This window comes from Hyperoodon ampullatus (assembly GCF_949752795.1).
Source record: "Hyperoodon ampullatus genome assembly, chromosome: 1".
In the NCBI taxonomy this organism is placed as follows: domain Eukaryota; kingdom Metazoa; phylum Chordata; class Mammalia; order Artiodactyla; family Ziphiidae; genus Hyperoodon; species Hyperoodon ampullatus.
Genome location: NC_136914.1, coordinates 169,972,404 through 169,989,573, shown reverse-complemented (window position 1 = coordinate 169,989,573; position 17,170 = coordinate 169,972,404). Strand labels below are relative to the sequence as shown.

Below are 17,170 nucleotides of genomic sequence, written 5' to 3'. Positions count from 1 at the left end.
GTGAAGGTAGGAAAAAAAGAAAGAGCAGGTAAAGTAAAATAGAATAAAGTATGAAATATAGTAGCGTTATTAAAATTAAAAAGTAATTATTGAAAAAAAACACGGACCGATAGAACCCAGGGACATATGGTGGAAGCAAAGCTATACAGAGAGAATCTTACACAGAAGATTACACATACACATTCACAAAAAGAGAGCAGGGGGAAAAATCAAAAATCTTGCTCTCCAAGTCCACCTCCTCAATTTGGGATAATTCGTTGTAAAAAGAGGAAAAGGGCGAGAAGTCTGAAATCTTGCTAAGTCCACCTCCTTAATCTGGGATAATTCGTTGTAAAAAGAGGAAAAAGGGGGGAAAGTCTTAAATCTTGTCCTCAAAGTCCACTTCCTCAATTTGGGATGATTCGCTGTCTATTTATGCACTCCACAGACGCAGGGCACATCAAATGGACCGTGGAGCTTTAATCCGCTGCCTCCGAGGCTGCACAGAGAGATTTCCCTGTCTCTGCTCTCACAACTCCCGGGTCTCAGCCTTGGACCTGGCCCCGCCTCTGCGCGTAGGTCGCCGGAGGGCGTCCTTTCTTCGCTCAGACAGGACGGGTTTAAAGGAGCCGCTGATTCGGGAGCTCTGGCTCACTCAGGCAGAGGGGAGGGAGGGGCGCGCAGTGTGGGGCGGGCCTGCGGCGGCAGAGGCCGGCGTGACGTTGCAGCAGCCCGTGGCGCTCCGTGCGCCCTCCCGGGAAAGCCGTCCCCGGGTCCCGGGACCCCGGCAGTGGTGGGGTGCACAGGCCCCCCGGAAGGCGGGGCGGACAGTGACCCGCGCTCGCACACAGGCCCCGCGGCAGCGGCCGGCGGCGGCGGCGGCGGGCGGCGGGCGTCGGCGGCGGCGGCGGGCGGCGGCGGGCGTCGGCGGCGGGCGGCGGCGGCGGCGGTGGCAGTGGCGGCGGCAGCAGCAGCAGCAGCAGCAGCAGCAGCAGCAGCCGCCCCAGCGTCCCACGCCCGTCTCCGAGGTCCGCGCCTTACCCGCGGCTCGCGCCTGTCTCCAGCGCCTCCTCAAGCAGCCCTCTTAATGCCCTCTCCTCACGCACCAGGCAACAAAAGGGAAAAAAGTCTCTTGCCTCTCCGGTATCTCCAGACCCTTTCCCCGGATTCCCTCCGGGCTAGCCGTGGTGCACTAACTCCTTCAGGCTCTCTTCCTGCCGCGAGCCCCAGTCCTCTCCCTGCGCTCCGACTGAAAGCCGATACCCGAGCCTCAGCTCCCAGCCCCGCCCGCCCCGGCGGCCGAGCAGACAAGCCTCTCGGGCTGGTGTGTGCCTGAGGGCACCGATCCTCTGTGCCAGAATCTCTCCGCTTTGCCCTCCGCACCCCTGTTGCTGTGCTCTCCTCCGCTATTCCGAAGCTTTCCCCCTCCGCCACCTGCAGTCTCCGCCCGCGAAGGGGCTTGTAGTGTGTAGAAACCTTCCCTCCTTCACGGCTCCCTCCCACTGGTGCAGGTCCCGTCCATATCCTATTGTCTCTGTTTATTCTTTTTTTTTCTTTTGACCTACCCAGGTATGTGGGGAGTTTCTTGCCTTTTGGGGGGTCTGAGGTCTTCTGTCAGCGTTCAGTAGGTGTTCTATAGGAGTTGTTCCACGTGTAGATGAATTTCTGATGTATCTGTGGGGAGGAAGGTGATCTCCGCGTCTTACTCTTCCGCCATCTTCCCTTTGTCTCTCTATTTTTAGTTTTTTATGGAACCTCCATACTGTTCTCCATAGTGGCTGTATCAATTTACATTCCCACCAACAGTGCAAGAGGGTTCCCTTTTCTCCACACCCTCTCCAGCTTTTGTTGTTTGCAGATTTTCTGATGATGCCCATTCTGACTGGTGTGAGGTGGTACCTCATTGTAGTTTTCACTTGCATTTCTCTAATAATTAGTGATGATGAGCAGCTTTTCATGTGCCTCTTGGCCATCTGTATGTCTTCTTTGGAGAAATGTCTATTTAGGTCTTCTGCCCATTTTTGGATTGGGTTGTTTGTTTCTTTAATATTGAGCTACATGAGCTGTTTATATATTTTGGAGATTAATCCTTTGTCCACTGATTTGTTTGCAAATATTTTCTCCCATTCTGGGGGTTATCTTTTCGTCTTGTTTATAGTTTCCTTTGCTGTGCAAAAGTTTTTAAGTTTCATTAGATCCCATTTCTTTATTTTTGTTTTTATTTCCATTACTCTGGGAGGTGGGTCAAAAAAGATCTTGCTGTGATTTATGTCACAGAGTGTTCTTCCTATGTTTTTCTCTAAGAGTTTTATAGTGTCTGGTCTTACATTTAGGTCTTTGATCTATTTTGAGTTTATTTTTTTGTATGGTGTTAGGGAGTGTTGTAATTTCATTCTTTTACATGTAGCTGTCCAGTTTTCTAGCACCACTTATTGAAGAGACTGCCTTTTCTCCATTGTATATCCTTGCCTCCTCTGTCATAGATTAGTTGACCATAGGTGTGTGGGTTTATCTCTGGGCTTTCTATCTTGTTTCATTGATCTATATTTCTGTTTTCGTGCCAGTACCGTATTGTCTTGTTTACTGAAACTTTGTAGTATACTCTGAAGTCAGGGAGTCTGATTCCTCCAGCTCCATTTTTTTCCTCTCAAGATTGCTTTGGCTATTCAGGGTCTTTTTTGTCTCCATACAAATTTTAAGATTTTCTGTTCTGGTTCTGTAAAAAATGCCATTGGTAATTTGATAGTGATTGCATCAAATCTTTAGATTGCTTTGGGTAGTATAGTCATTTTCACAATATTGATTATTCCAGTCCAAGAACATCGTATATCGCTCCATCTGTTTGTGTCACCTTTGATTTCTTTCATCAGTGTCTTATAGTTTTCTGAGTACAGGTCTTTTACCTCCTTAGGTAGGTTTATTCCTAAGTATTTTATTCTTTTTGTTGCAGTGGTGAATGGGATTGTTTCCTTAATTTCTCTTTCTGATCTTTCATTGTTAGTGTATAGGAATGCAAGAGATTTCTGTGTATTAATTTTGTATCCTGAAACTTTACCAAATTCATTGATGAGCTCTCATAGTTTTCTGGTGGCATCTTTAGGATTATCTTTATATAATATCATGTCATTTGCAAACAGTGACAGTTTTACTTCTTCTTTTCCAATTTGGATTCCTTTTATTTCTTTTTCTTCTCTGATTGCTGTGGCTAGGACTTCCAAAACTATGTTGAATAATAGTGGTGAGAGTGGACATCCTTGTTTTGTTCCTGATCTTAGAGGAAATGGTTTCAGTTTTTCACCATTGAGAATGATGTTTGCTATGGGTTTGCCATATATGGCCTTTATTATGTTGAGGTAGGTTCCCTCTGTGTCCACTTTCTGGAGAGTTTTTATCATAAATGGGTGTTGAATTTGGTCAAAGGCTTTTTCTGCATCTATTGAGATGATCATATGGTGTTTATTCTTCAATTTGTTAATATGGTGTATCACATTGATTGATTTGCGTATATTGAAGAATCCTTGCATCCCTCAGATAAATCCCACTTGATCATGGTGTATGATCCTTTTAATGCGTTGTTGGATTCTGTTTGCTAGTATTTTGTTGAGGATTTTTGCATCTATATTCATCAGTAATATTGGTCTGTAATTTTCTTTTTTTTGTAGTATCTTTTTCCGGTTTTTGGTATCAGGGTGATGGTGGCCTCATAGAATGAGTTTGGAAGTGTTCCTTCCTTTGCAATTTTTTGGAAGAGTTTGAGAAGGATGGCTCTTATCTCTTCTCTAAATGCCTGAGAGAATTCACCTGTGAAGCCATCTGGTCCTGGACTTCTGTTTGTTGTAAGATTTTTAATCACAGTTTCAATTTCATTACCTGTGATTGGTCTGTTCATATTTTCTATTTCTTCCTGGTTCAATCTTGGAAGGTTATACCTTTCCAAGAATTTGTCCATTTCTTCCAGGTTGTCCATTTTATTGGCATAGAGTTGCTTGTAGTAGTCTCTTATGATGCTTTGTATTTCTGTGGTGTCCATTGTAACTTCTCCTTTTTCATTTCTGATTTTATTGATTTGAGTCCTCTCCCTCTTTTTCTTGATGAGTCTGGCTAAAGGTTTATCAATTTTGTTTATCTTCTCAAAGAACCAGCTTTTAGTTTTATTGATCTTTGCTATTATTTTCTTTGTTTCTATTTCATTTATTTCTGCTCTGATCTTTATGATTTCTTTCCTTCTGCTAACTTTGGGTTTTGTTTGTTCTTCTTTCTCTAGTTCCTTTAGGTGTAAGGTTAGATTGTTTATTTGAGATTTTTCTTATTTCTTGAGGTAGGCTTGTGTTGATATAAATTTCCCTCTTAAACTGCTTTTGCTGCATCCCATAGGTTTTGGATCATCGTGTTTTTGTTGTCATTAGTCTCTAGGTATTTTCTGATTTCCTCTTTGACTTCTTTGGTGATCTCTTGGTTATTTACTTATGTACTGTTTAGCCTCCATGTGTTTGAGTTTCTTATGGTCTTTTTCCCCTGTAATTGATTTCTAATCTCATAGCACTGTGGTCGGAAAAGATGCTTGATGTGATTTCAGTTTTCTTAAATTTACCAAGGCTTGATTTGTTGACCCAAGATATGATCTATCGTGGAGAATGTTCTGTGTGCACTTGAGAAGAAAGTGTAATCTGCTGTTTTCGGATGGAATGTCCCATATATATCAGTTAAATATATCTGGTCTATTGTGTCATTTAAAGTTTGTGTTTCCTTATTAATTTTCTGTCTGGATGATCCATCTATTGGTGTAAGTGAGGTGTTAAAGTCCCCCACTATTATTGTGTTACTGTCAGTTTCCTCTTTTATAGCTGTTGGCATTTGCCTTATGTATTGAGGTTCTCCTATGTTGGGTGCATATATATTTAGAATTGTTGTATCTTCTTCTTGGATTGATCTCTTGGTCATTATGTGGTGTCCTTGCTTGTCTCTTGTAACATTCTTTATTTTAAAGTCTATTTTATCTGATATGAGTATTGCTACTCCAGCTTTCTTTAGATTTCCATTTGCATGGAATATCTTTTTCCATCCCCTCACTTTCAGTCTGTATGTGTCCCTAGGTCTGAAGTGGGTCTCTTGTAGACAGCATATATTTGGGTCTTGTTTTTGTATCCATTCAGCAAGCCTGTGTCTTTTGGTTGGAGAATTTAATCCATTCACATTTAAGGTAATTATCGATATGTATGTTCCTATTACTATTTTCTCAATTGTTTTCAGTTTGTTTTTGTAGGTCCTTTGCTTTTCTTGTGTTTCCCGCCTAGAGAAGGTCCTTTAGCATTTGTTGTAGAGCTGGTTTGGTGGTGCTGAATTCTCTTAGCTTTTGCTTGTCTCTAAAGCTTTTGATTTCTACATCAAATCTGAATGAGATCCTTGCCAGGTAGAGTAATCTTGGTTGTAGTTTCTTCCCTTTCATCACTTTAAATATATTGTGCCACTTCCTTCTGGCTTGTAGAGTTTTTGCTAAGAAATCAGCTGTTAACCTTATGGGAGTTCCCTTGTATGTTATTTGTCATCTTTCCATTGTTGCTTTTAATAATTTTTCTTTGTCTTTAATTCTTGTCAGTTAGATTACTGTGTGTCTCTCCTTGGGTTTATCCTGCCTGGGACTCTCTGTGCTTCCTGGACTTAGGTGGCTATTTCCTTTCCCATGTTAGGGAAGTTTTCGACTGTAATCTCTTCAAATATTTTCTCAGGTCCCTTCTCTCTTCTCCTTCTGGGACCCCTATAATGTGAATGTTGGTACGTTTAATGTTGTCCCAGAGGTCTCTTAGACTGTCTTCATTTCTTTTCTGTCTTTTTTCTTTATTTTGTTCTGTGGCAGTGAATTTCACCATTCTGTCTTCCAGATCACTTATCCATTCTTCTGCCTCAGTTATTCTGCTATTGATTCCTTCTAGTGTATTTTTCATTTCATTTATTGTATTGTTCATCTCTGTTTGTTTAACCCTTCTAGGTGTTTGTTCTTTAATTCTTCTAGGTCTTTGTTAAACATTTCTTGCATCTTCTCGATCTTTGCCTCCATTCTTTTTCCGAGGTCCTGTACCATCTTCACTATCATTATTCTCAATTCTTTTTCTGGAAGGTTACCTATCTCCACTTCATGTAATTGTTTTTCTGGGGTTTTATCTTGTTCCTTCATCTGGTACATAGTCCTCTGCCTTTTCATTTTGTCTATCTTTCTGTGAATGTGGTTTTCGTTCCATAGGCTGCAGGATTGTAGTTCTTCTTGCTTCTGCTGTCTGCCCTCTGGTGGATGAGGTTATCTAAGAGGCTTGTGCAAGCTTCCTGCTGGGAGGGACTGGTGGTGGGTAGAACTGGGTGTTGCTCTGGTGGGTAGAGCTCAGTAAAACTTTAATCCACTTGTCTGCTGATGAGTGGAGCTGAGTTCCCTCCCTGTTGGTTGTTTGGTCTGAGGGGACCCAGCACTGGAGCCTACCTGGGCTCTTTGGTGGGGCTAATGGCGGACTCTGGGAGGGCTCACGCCAATCAGTACTTCCCAGAACTTCTGCTGCTAGTGTCCTTGTCCCTGCGGTGAGCCACAGCCACCCCCCCCCCGCCTCTGCAGGAGACTCTCCAACACTAGCAGGTAGGTCTGGTTCAGTCTCCTATGGGGTCACTGCTCCTTCCCCCTGGGTCCTGATGCACGCACTACTTTGTGTGTACCCTCCAAGAGTGGAGTCTCTCTTTCCCCCAGTCCTATTGAAGTCCTGCAATCAAATCCTATTAGCCTTCAAAGTCTGATTCTCTGGGAATTCCTCCTCCTGTTGCCAGATCCCCAGGTTGGGGAACCTGACATGGGGCTCAGACCTTCACTCCAGTGGGCAGACTTCTGTGGTATAATTGTTCTCCAGTTTGTGAGTCACCCACCCAGTGGTTAAGCAATTTGATTTTATTGTGATGGTGCCCTTCCTACTGTCTCATTGCAGCTTCTCCTTTGTCTTTGGATGTGGGGTATCTTTTTTGGTGAGTTCCAGTATCTTACTGTTGATGATTGTTCAGCAGTTAGTTGTGATTCTGGTGCTCTTGCAAGAGGGAGTGAGCACACGTCCTTCTGCTCCACCATCTTGAACCAATCTCCTAGTCTGTTCTTTTAAACTGAATTTTCTTTTCAAAAAGATAACCTACCTACAAAGCACAGAATTCATAAGGTGCATAAAGGTATACAGTGAAAAGCGTGCCCCCTCCCCCAGTTCCCTGTCTGTTTTATTTTGTTTTACCTCTTCTTGTATCTCCTTTCATATGGTGCATATGCAGGCATCATTATGAATATATTATTTTCTTCTGCAAATGATAGAATTCTCTCCTTCACTCTGCTTTTTTCTAAACTTACGTTTTTATAGCTTGGTGATTGCAACACAGCCGTACACTTCCATATCAACTTCATTTTTTTAAAAAAAGAGCAACTGTCTAGTGTTCCCTTGAACAGAAAAACTGTAATACATGTATCCTTTCCCTTATGATGAATTTTTTAGTTTGTTTCTAACTTTTCACTATAGATAATAATTAAATGGATAACACTGTAGAGGGATACAGGGTAGCATAGTGGTTAAGCGAGCTGTCCCCTGAACCTGACGCTTGGTTTCTTACTGGCTAAAGAATCTTGGACAATTGACTTAAAGTCTCTTTGCTTGAGCTTCTTCACCTGTAAAATGGGTCTGATGATAGTACCTACCTCCCAGGGTTTTTGTGAGGACTAAAGGAATTAATATATAAGCAGTGATGAAAACAGCACCCAGCACGTGTAAATCCTCAGTAGGTGCTAACTCTTACCATTGTAGAACTTGCTGGGTCCAGCAGTATGAGTGGCTTTAACTTTGATAGATTTGCTGCATTGCCTTCCATCAAGGTTGTCAGTGTACCCCCATGGCAGCACGTGCAAGTGTCTGTTTCCCCACAGCCTTGCCAACACAGCAGGTCACACAACTTTCTGAACTTGGTCAATCAGAGAAAATTTATAATTTAATTCAGATATTTTTGGCAAGCCAACTCTATACCAGCCAAGCGAGTCAAACCTTTGCTGAGGCCCTGGAGGTGCAAAGTCCAGGCTCATGCAGATGGTGTGTGAGCAGCATACTGCAGTGTGGTGAACCCTGCACCCACGTGGGACACGACAAATGTTGTTCTTTGCTGTTCTGCCAAAGCATTTCAGTGAGTCAAGAGAGATATAAATAATAAGGCCAACTGAGAGCAGACTTTTCACTCCACTCCCAGAATATGAAGAGGGAGGGTTGCCAATCCTGGGTATGGCTCTGTCCCCATCATAGACAGCTGAGACTCCACTGAGCCTTTTGTCCTGGTCTCTCATGTCTAGTCTCCTTGATTCTCTTAGGTTCACAGTATTCTTCACTGGTTTCCAGAAAGCCATGTCAGTGTTGGTAATTCTAAAGGCAACTTTTTTTTCTGGAAGTTTCTGGTGCCTGGGTCACAGTGAACCGGGGGCAGAGAAGGGGCAAAGTTTTCATAGATCCCTGCCTGCATCATCTCCAGAAGAAAAAGGAGAGTCATTTGTGGTCATTATTAGTCAAGTCATTTCGCCTCAACAAGTATTTATGAGTGCTGTCACTATGCAAGGCACGGGGCTGGATGCCGGGGTGAGTGAGGCCCAGTCCTGCTCCTTGGAGAGCTCCATTTCAAATGCAGGAAGTAAATATTATGTAATTATCTGAGATCAGTTTCCTCACTACTCCTAGTGGCAAACATAGATCAAGTACCAATAATGTAGTGCAGCACACAGTCCCACAACAACCCTATGAGGCAAGTGTTATTTATTTATCTATTTATTTATTTATTTGGCCGAGCCGGGTCTTAGTTGCGGCACGTGGGATCTTTGCACGCGGGATCTTCGCTGCAGCATGTGAACTCTTAGTTGCGGCAAGTGGGATCTAGTTCCCTGATCAGGGATCAAACCCGGGCCCCCTGCATTGGGAGTGTAGAGTCTTAGCCATTGGTCCACCAGGGAAGTCCCAAGGCAAGTGTTATTATTATCCTTGCTTTACAGATAGGGAGACTGAGGCCCAAAGAGCATCACCAGGGCCCAAACCACGATTCGATACCGCTTCTCATTAGTAACGTGGCAGTGATAATCCCTGCCCTCCATGCCTCCAGAGACTTGTAATGAACAGAAGAAAGCACATGAAGGCACTTTTCAAAACTGTTATAGAGTCTATAAATGTAAGGTGACTTTGTAGTATCTATTACAGTCCCCTGTAACCATTTCAGCAAAACCCCATTGTATTAGGTGTTCTATTTTAAGATGTACGTAATGCTACCTTTGAAAGATTGTCAAATGAACTTGAGAATGACTTTCAATATTTCCTTCCAGGTCATTTCCTGGGCATGGGTATTCCTTTAAAATAGAAACAATCTAGGTGAGGTTCATTGCCTAGAAGATGAAAGATGAAGACCTGATGTGAACGTGGGTTTAAAATAAACAGCCATTTGCTTGGGGGGAGTTGGGAGGAGGCTTTTGCAGTGGATGGTTGGAGGAGAAGCAGAGTTATTTATTTTTCTGTGCACACTTTAACAATGGAGAGAGCCCTGGGCAGAGCCTGAGAAATGCCTGATGGGGAACCCAAGAGTGTGAATTAGGGGCAGTTAACTCAGGATACACCGAGAGTGGCTCAGGGTTGGTCCTGGGAGGAACTCACTGGGATCTCAAGCAGACAAACAGAAAAGGGAGGTTGGAGAGTCCGCTCCATTTGGAATTCAGAGAAATGAGTATTGGTGGGCTTGAAAGTGCTCTTTCAGCCAACTGTTCATTTCCATGGTCAAGTCCATTTGAGAAATATTCAGATGGCATCCCAGCGCCTTTTGAATGATGCACTTTGACCCAAAACACCAAGTACAGAAAGGGGGGTGGTGAAGGAAGGGAATGTTTTTGCCATTTATATGGTCTGTTGGTCCCCTGTGCTGAACCATTAGTTTGTTGAAATCAAGAACTGTATCTCATTAATCTTTATCCTTCAAGCACTTAACATACCTGAATGTAGCAGATGTTTACACTTCCTTGTACATTACTGATCCATGACATGACAACTGAATGAATGGAACTGAGGGTGCCATTCTGAGTTAGATTAGGAACACCTTCAAAAATTAACCTTGGCCAGAGGATGATTTAGAAGAACACCGAGGCCCTTCAGTTACTTGCGGGGAGGGGGAGGATTCATCTCCCTTTTTGGAGGAAGGATGCTCTTGTCTCTGGTGTCATGGGGGCTGGAAACAACTGAACAGAAACAGAAAAGATTACCGAGTTTACCTCCCTGTTGATTTGGGAATCAGCCTTCATCTCTCAGATTGATTTTGAGTGTCTCTTTTTAGATACTTCTCAGCAGCATTTTTGTACCACCCAGTTTGAACTCACCCAGTTAGGCCCTGACACTGGCAGCTGGCGATCATGCTAACAGCATAGCCGAGTGCCAGTGCAGTCACATGGAATGACACGAATGGTAGTGGGACGACCCAGGAGTCCAGTCCTGTGCTGTTCTCCAGTGGCTGGGTGACCTGAGACAAGTCGCTAGACTTCTCTGATTTTAGATCCCCCTCTATAACATAAGGATGGGGGTGTCTTTCCTTCCCACCTCACTGAGTTGCAGACATCCATGAGTTAATGTATGGAAATGGATGAATGCTATAAAGTGGGGAGCTGGTGTAGGCATCTGAGTGCATCATCAGCCTTTTTAAGCATTTTCCATCCTCTCCTGTTTCCGGACTCCTGGCCAGGATGCCTTTAAATATATCAGTGGTCGATAAGGTAGCCCAGAAATTATATCCTACACATTCTCTTTCATGGTCTTCACAGTGGCTCAGAGTACATTTGAACTTCTTTTTCATCTCCATAATAACTGTTGTGAGATCTTTGTCCATTATTCATGTTGCTTTAAGTTCCTTCTCCCTTTTTCCTTGATCAGTCTTACTACAAGTTTGATGTGTCTTTTCAGAAAGCCAGCTTTCAGATATGTTGGTCAGATCTATCTTTTTCTATGTCATTAATTTTCATACCTTTCATACCTCTTTCCTTCTACTTACTTTAGGTTTATTATGTTATCCTTTTTCTAACTTCTTAAATGTTCTCTAATAAATACGTTAAGGCTATGAATTTCCCTCTAAGTATATATCTTTAGCTGTATCCCAGAGTTTTGAAGTTTGTCTCATTTTTAAACCTACTTTCTTACTGTTTTCTAGTTTTATTGCATTGTCATTAGATAATATGGTCTGTAGAATGTCAACACTCTGGACTATATTGAGATTTGCTTTGTAGCCTGCTGTGGGGTCAGTTTTTTTTAATGTTTCCTATGTGATAGCAAAGAAGTAGTCTCAGTTTGGTTGTTAAAGTTTATATATTTGAATTCTAGTTCTGTGATATATTCACTGTATGACCTAGGGCAAGGTACATATCCTCTCCTGCTTCAGTTTCATCACCTTTAAAATGGAATGATTCACACCTCAGAGAGTTGAGGGCCTGGTGCACACTAAGCATCATATAAACATTAGCAGTGATTACTATTATTTTTTAGCTATTAGGATTAGCTTATTAATCTTGTTCAAATCTTTCATATCCTAGCTCATTTTGTGTACCTGATATATGAGTCTCTGAGAGGTATGCATTAAAATCTCCCACTATAAATTTGCTTATTTCTCCCTACATTTCTGTACATTTTGCCTTATGTTTTCAGTCTCTGTTGTCAGGTGCCTACAGTTTCATTATTAGAGCTTTTTAGTGAATGATTCCTTTTACCAGGGTAGAGATGTTCATGTTGAATTGAGCCAATTCTTATTTATTGTGATTACTGGTACCATTTGGATTGTTTTGGCCACATATTTTGTGCTTTCTATTTACTAAAATTTCCTTGTAACCTTCCATTTTCCTTTTGAAACCTGGACCTAATTAACTTTGATCATAATGTATGTATTTATAGTGTAGTATTATGCTATTCTGATTTTTTGTTGTTGTTCCATATTTACTGTGCAATTTTCCCCACATTATACAGAACATGTGTTTATAACAGTTGTCTCACAAAGCTCTTTTGCTTAGATTATGATCTTTGCTTCTGGGCTTTATAAGAATTGGAGAGTGCCAAGATACTTCAATGCCCAAAATACCTGAAAGTACAAGGCAAAGGTGGTCCTTTCAGCCTCAGGTCCATGTGGAGGTTGTAAGCTGGTCAGTGACATCATTTTTGAAAGTGCACAGCAATGAACTAAACTCACTGGGTCCTGCACCTAGAACATGTCAACCAGTTAGACTTCAGTGTCCAGTTACAAACACTGAAGAGAGAGGATTCAGGCAATGGACAATGGCCATGCTGAACGTTCGTAGTTACTGGCTGTAGGACTTGTAACAATTTGAAAACTATATCTGGGATTACTTTTACCCTCATTTATATTCCAGGATGGGAGAGAGAGAACACTTCTATAACTAATACAAAGCAAAAAAACTTTTGTCTGTTTCATTTATTGCTGTGTCCTGGAACAGTGCCTGGAACGTAGTAAATGACCAGTAAATATTGTGAACAAATTATGGTACCAAAATAATTGTTATGGGAACTTTGCGAAGAAAGAGTGTAATTGCAACAAAAGAGATTTTGAAGGCTTCATGGAGGGAGTGACAGTTGAGTAGAGCTTTGAAGGATAAGTGGGGTCTGGAGATTAAAGAGTGTGCATCAGTTAGGGTTTGATCAGAGGAACAAATTACTAGAAATGATATAGAATATGGAATTCCTTTTGGGAAATAACCTGACATAATTGTGGGAGCCAGCTAAATACTTTATGTTCAACTGTTGCTCCGGAATCTGGTGTGGGGCTTAAAGTGGGCCTAAAGCAGGGCAGGCAGCCAGAGGAAAGAAGGACAGATGTAGAATGGGGAAGACCAAGGGTGAATGCAACCCTGAAACTGAGCTGGAACAGTGTCAGTTTCTGAGGCTGATGAAGCTCCAGCTTTGGTGATACGTGTGACCTGTGGGAGAGTCTGGCATCCTTCATCATAGAGCCAAACGTGCCCTTGGCCCAGGACACGGAGAAGCCTAGGGACGGTCCAGCAGGAGGCAGAAGAGCTAAGAGCTCCCAAACTGCCCAGTCCACCAAGCTGAGCCAGCAGATTTGTGACAGTGCGCGTGAGCTCCAGCCACCCCTGGCGCCCTGCATCAGTCATCCAGAGGCTTAGAAAGATAAAGTCTGCTGCTTTGTGCTCATCTTCCAGACCTTGCACAAAGTCAGCTGACCCAGAATATGCAGGGAAGGGAATCCTGGGAAACGTAGCTCTGACTTAACTACGTTGGCTCAGAACACATCACCCACAAAGGGAAGACAAGGGCTTAGGTAGAATGGCTGTGGAGGCAGAATGGCCCCTTAGCCTCTAACAAGCTCTGCTGCTGGGCACTCTGGACAGGTCCTCCAGGCAGGGGTGGACAGTCACTTCCCGAATGCCCCTCCACCCTGATTCTTCAGAGGGGTCCAACATCACATGGGATCAAGATTTTGTCCCATTTAGAGACACCACAAAGTTCTCGGAACTTAAGAATTATGAAGACACTAAGGGCTCCTGAGCAGAGCTGGAAAACACCCAAAGTTTGGGCCACAGCCATCCCTACACCCACACCTTCCAGCCACGTGCCCTGCAGATTTCGCACGAGAAGTGCAATTAGTCCCAGCTGTTGTCCCCAGGGGACGTGATGGGAGTGCGGGGTGAGTGTGGGAGAAAATGGTTCTCCTGCTGTCCTAGAGTGGCCTGTGAGTTATTTGGGTTTATTTATGTCATGTTTACCGAGCGTAACCATGTGCCACACTCTGTCCTTGGAACCAGGAAAACAGTGGTAAAACAGAGCAGAGTCCCTGCCCTCATGGGGCTTACCTTCCAGTGAGGGAACCAGAATAAAAAAGTAGACAATTAATGTCACCAGAAAACAAACAGTGAGGTCATACAGCAAGGTGGGAAAAGGAAAGTGAGAGGGGGTGTTATTTTAGAGAAGGGTAGTCAGAGAATAATACTGGGGAATGTTATTTTGAGTACTTACTGTGTAGCTAATATTGTTCCAAGGATGTTACATTCGTTTACATTTACATGCATTTAATCCTCACGACAACCTAAGTAATTTTCCCAAAGTTACATCATCAATAAGAAGAACTGGGATTTAATCATAGGCAGTCTGCTGCCAGAGCCCAAGCTTTAAACAAGGGAAGGATTCCTGTTGGTGGTGACTGAAGTGAGGAAGCACATAAATATCACAGAGTAGATCATTGCAGGCAGCGGGAACAACCAGTGCAAAGGCCCTGTAGCAGGTTTGGAGGAAGCAGCTTGTCGTTTGGAGGAAGTGAGACCAAGAGTTCAGTTCTGGACGTGTGACAGTTTTGAGAAGCTTATTAAACATCCAAGAGATATCCAGAGGGCAGTTGGACATACAAGTCCAGACTTTAGGGGGAAACATGGAAATAGAGATAAATTTGTTTGTCATCAGTATCCGTGGAATTAGATGAGACACTAGGGAGTGAGAGAGAAAAGAGAAGTCCAAGGACTGAGGTCTAGGGCAGGGGAGGAGGAGGTTTTAGCAGAGGAGACCGAAAAGGAGCAGCTGCAAGAGAGGCGGAAACCCAGGAAAGGGGGCTGCATGGAGGAGGGAGTGATCACATATTTCCAATTCTGCAGAGAGGTCCCGTTAGCTGAGGCCTGAGGAGTGACCATTGGATTTGGCAACGTGGAGGTCATCATTGGCCTTGACACTGGTGGCCTTTCATAGACGTTAGAGTACATGGAAGGCAACCAAAGCAGTTTCATTCTGTGTCAAGTGGGGAGGGGAGCCGAAGGCCCCATCTTCCAGCCTCAGCTTTGCCCCTCTCACCCCCGAGGGCATCTCCCAGGGTCCCTGAAGCACAGTTTGAAAACCACAGATGTAACCAACCCCTTTGTTTTACAGCTGATGAAGCTCAGGTCCAGAAAAAAAGACAAGACTGGCTCAAGGCCAGGCACATAGTTAGCAGGAAGCCCAGGTTGCAATTTATTATTATTTAATGAGATTTCTCAAGAAAGAAATCTGTCCTAGCCTGTCTTACCCTGTTTTCCATGGACAGTGGTTACTGTAACAAGTAGAAGAATCAAACAAAGAAAGTCTTCACCTTTCTATTTCTGCAGAAAGGGGAAATGATAACAGACAAATTCAACCTCATAGAAAATTCCAAAGCCTCATTATTATCTCATGGTTTCCATATTGTCCTCCCACCATACCCCATTTCTCAAAGCTTCTGGTCAAGTTCCATGTTTTCTGATCCTGTGTGATAGGATGTAGCAGACTGCCACCTGTAAAATGGGTATAATAATAATACCAGTTGCTCCCAATTATAGACCAGTGGCTGTTGCTGGCACTGTTCTCAGATCCCCACAGCAGGGTCAGATTCCCCGATGGCAGTTCATTTCCACTCCTCACTGGTGGGAACCGTGGACAAGCTACTTCCTCTCTCTGCGGTTTAATTTCGTCAGCTGTGTGACATGCTTGGTAGACTGGAAACAGGACACAGGGATAAGGGCTGACACTGCTCCTAAGCAAGGCAGGGGGCTCAGCACTGAATCATCACAGGCCTGCGAGCTGGGCACTGCCACTGGATTGCAGGGGGCTCTTTCTCCTCCACTCTCTGGTTTGATAAACCCCAGGTTGACTCAGAGGACTGTACTTCGTCTCATCTTGCAACTGTTTTTGCCTTAGGATCCATGCTTGAGGCCGAATGAACCTTCTCAGACTCTGCCCAGAGGAGAAGAGTTTCAAGATAAGTTAGCAGCTGAAGAAGGAACCAACAGCGACGGAGAGGAAAGGTACAGGAGGTCAGGCAGGCTTCTGAGGGCTCCAGTGAATGAGGACTCAGAGTTGGAAGGATTCATTCATTCATTCATTCTGTGCTCACGTGTTTATCACAGCCCCCTGCATGATGCTTAGGGAGGGAACAGACATGTCTTGTATGCCTCCAGCACAGCTATGGACTTTACCTGAATTATCTTATTTAATTGTCACAACAACCCAGAGGGACCATTTTGTATATTAAGAACCTGAAATTCAGGGGCTTCCCTGGTGGCACAGTGGTTGGGGGTCCTCCTGCCGATGCAGGGGACGCGGGTTCGTGCCCCGGTCCGGGGGAATCCCACATGCCGTGGAGCGGCTTGGCCCATGAGCCGTGGCCGCTGGGCCTGCGCGTCTGGAGCCTGTGCTCCGCAGCGGGAGGGGCTGCAGCAGTGAGAGGCCCGCATACCAAAAAAAAAAAAAAAAAAAAAAAAGAACCTGAAATTCAAAAGGGTTAATAAACTGCCCCAAATTCAGACAGACCTGGACTGTCCCCAAACCTCTGCTCCCTATTCTTCCAAGTGTTCTTAACTAAGGGAGATGAGGGAGCCTAGTCACTGAGTGGAAATCTCCCACCTTTATCACCTATATTAGTCAGCTTTTGCTGTTGTAACCAACATTCCCAAAATATCGGTGGTTTTAGCTCATAGGTCAGCTATCTTTATTCTTGGCTCTGCCAAGCTCTGATATTTTTATATGAGCTTGGCTCCTGACTGAGAGTCAGCTGTTATTGCTTTGCCCCAAACCATGGGTAGAGTTTTAAGTCTGCTCAGATGCCTTCCCATGCTGGGACTGAGACTGATGGATTAGCCTCTCCAGGGCATGTTGTTGTCATGGTAAAGGGAAGAAACACAAAAAAGCTGATGGAAACATGCAATGTCTCTTAAAGCCTACACTCAGAACTGCATTCTCTCATTTTTACCCACATTCCATCAGCCAAAGCAAGTCACATGACCAAAACTAATATCCCTAGGCAGAGGAGCATATGCTTGCCACATGTCTTAGTTAGCTTGGGCTGCTATAACAAAATACCATACAATAAAAGTTTATTTCCCACAGATCTGGAGGCTGGGGAGTCCAAGATCAAGGTGCTGGTCCATTCAGTTCCTGGTGAGAACTCTCTTCCTGGTTTGCACATGGCCATCTTCTTCTTGTGTCCTCACATAGTGAAGAGAAAGGCAGCAGATAGTGTGGGAGGAGGTCTCTCTTGTGTCGCTTCTTATAAGGACACTAATCTCACCATGAGGGATCCACTGGCCTGACCTAATTACCTCCCATGGCCTTATTTCCAAATACCACCATTGGTGATTGGAGCTTCAACATGTAAATTTGGGGAGACA

At 43.8% G+C, this 17,170-nt stretch overlaps 1 protein-coding gene across 1 annotated transcript in view; it reads left to right on the top strand.

The window, feature by feature from the left end:
* Positions 1–17,170, top strand: part of FAM184B (family with sequence similarity 184 member B) — a gene marked incomplete at its 5' end in the record, with an annotated part of 135,882 nt that overhangs the window by 67,565 nt on the left and 51,147 nt on the right. Inside the window, one exon of the mRNA XM_079715192.1 lies at positions 15,702–15,808. Coding sequence (XP_079571318.1) covers positions 15,702–15,808 — 107 coding nt within the window. The remainder of the gene's footprint in view (positions 1–15,701; positions 15,809–17,170) is intronic.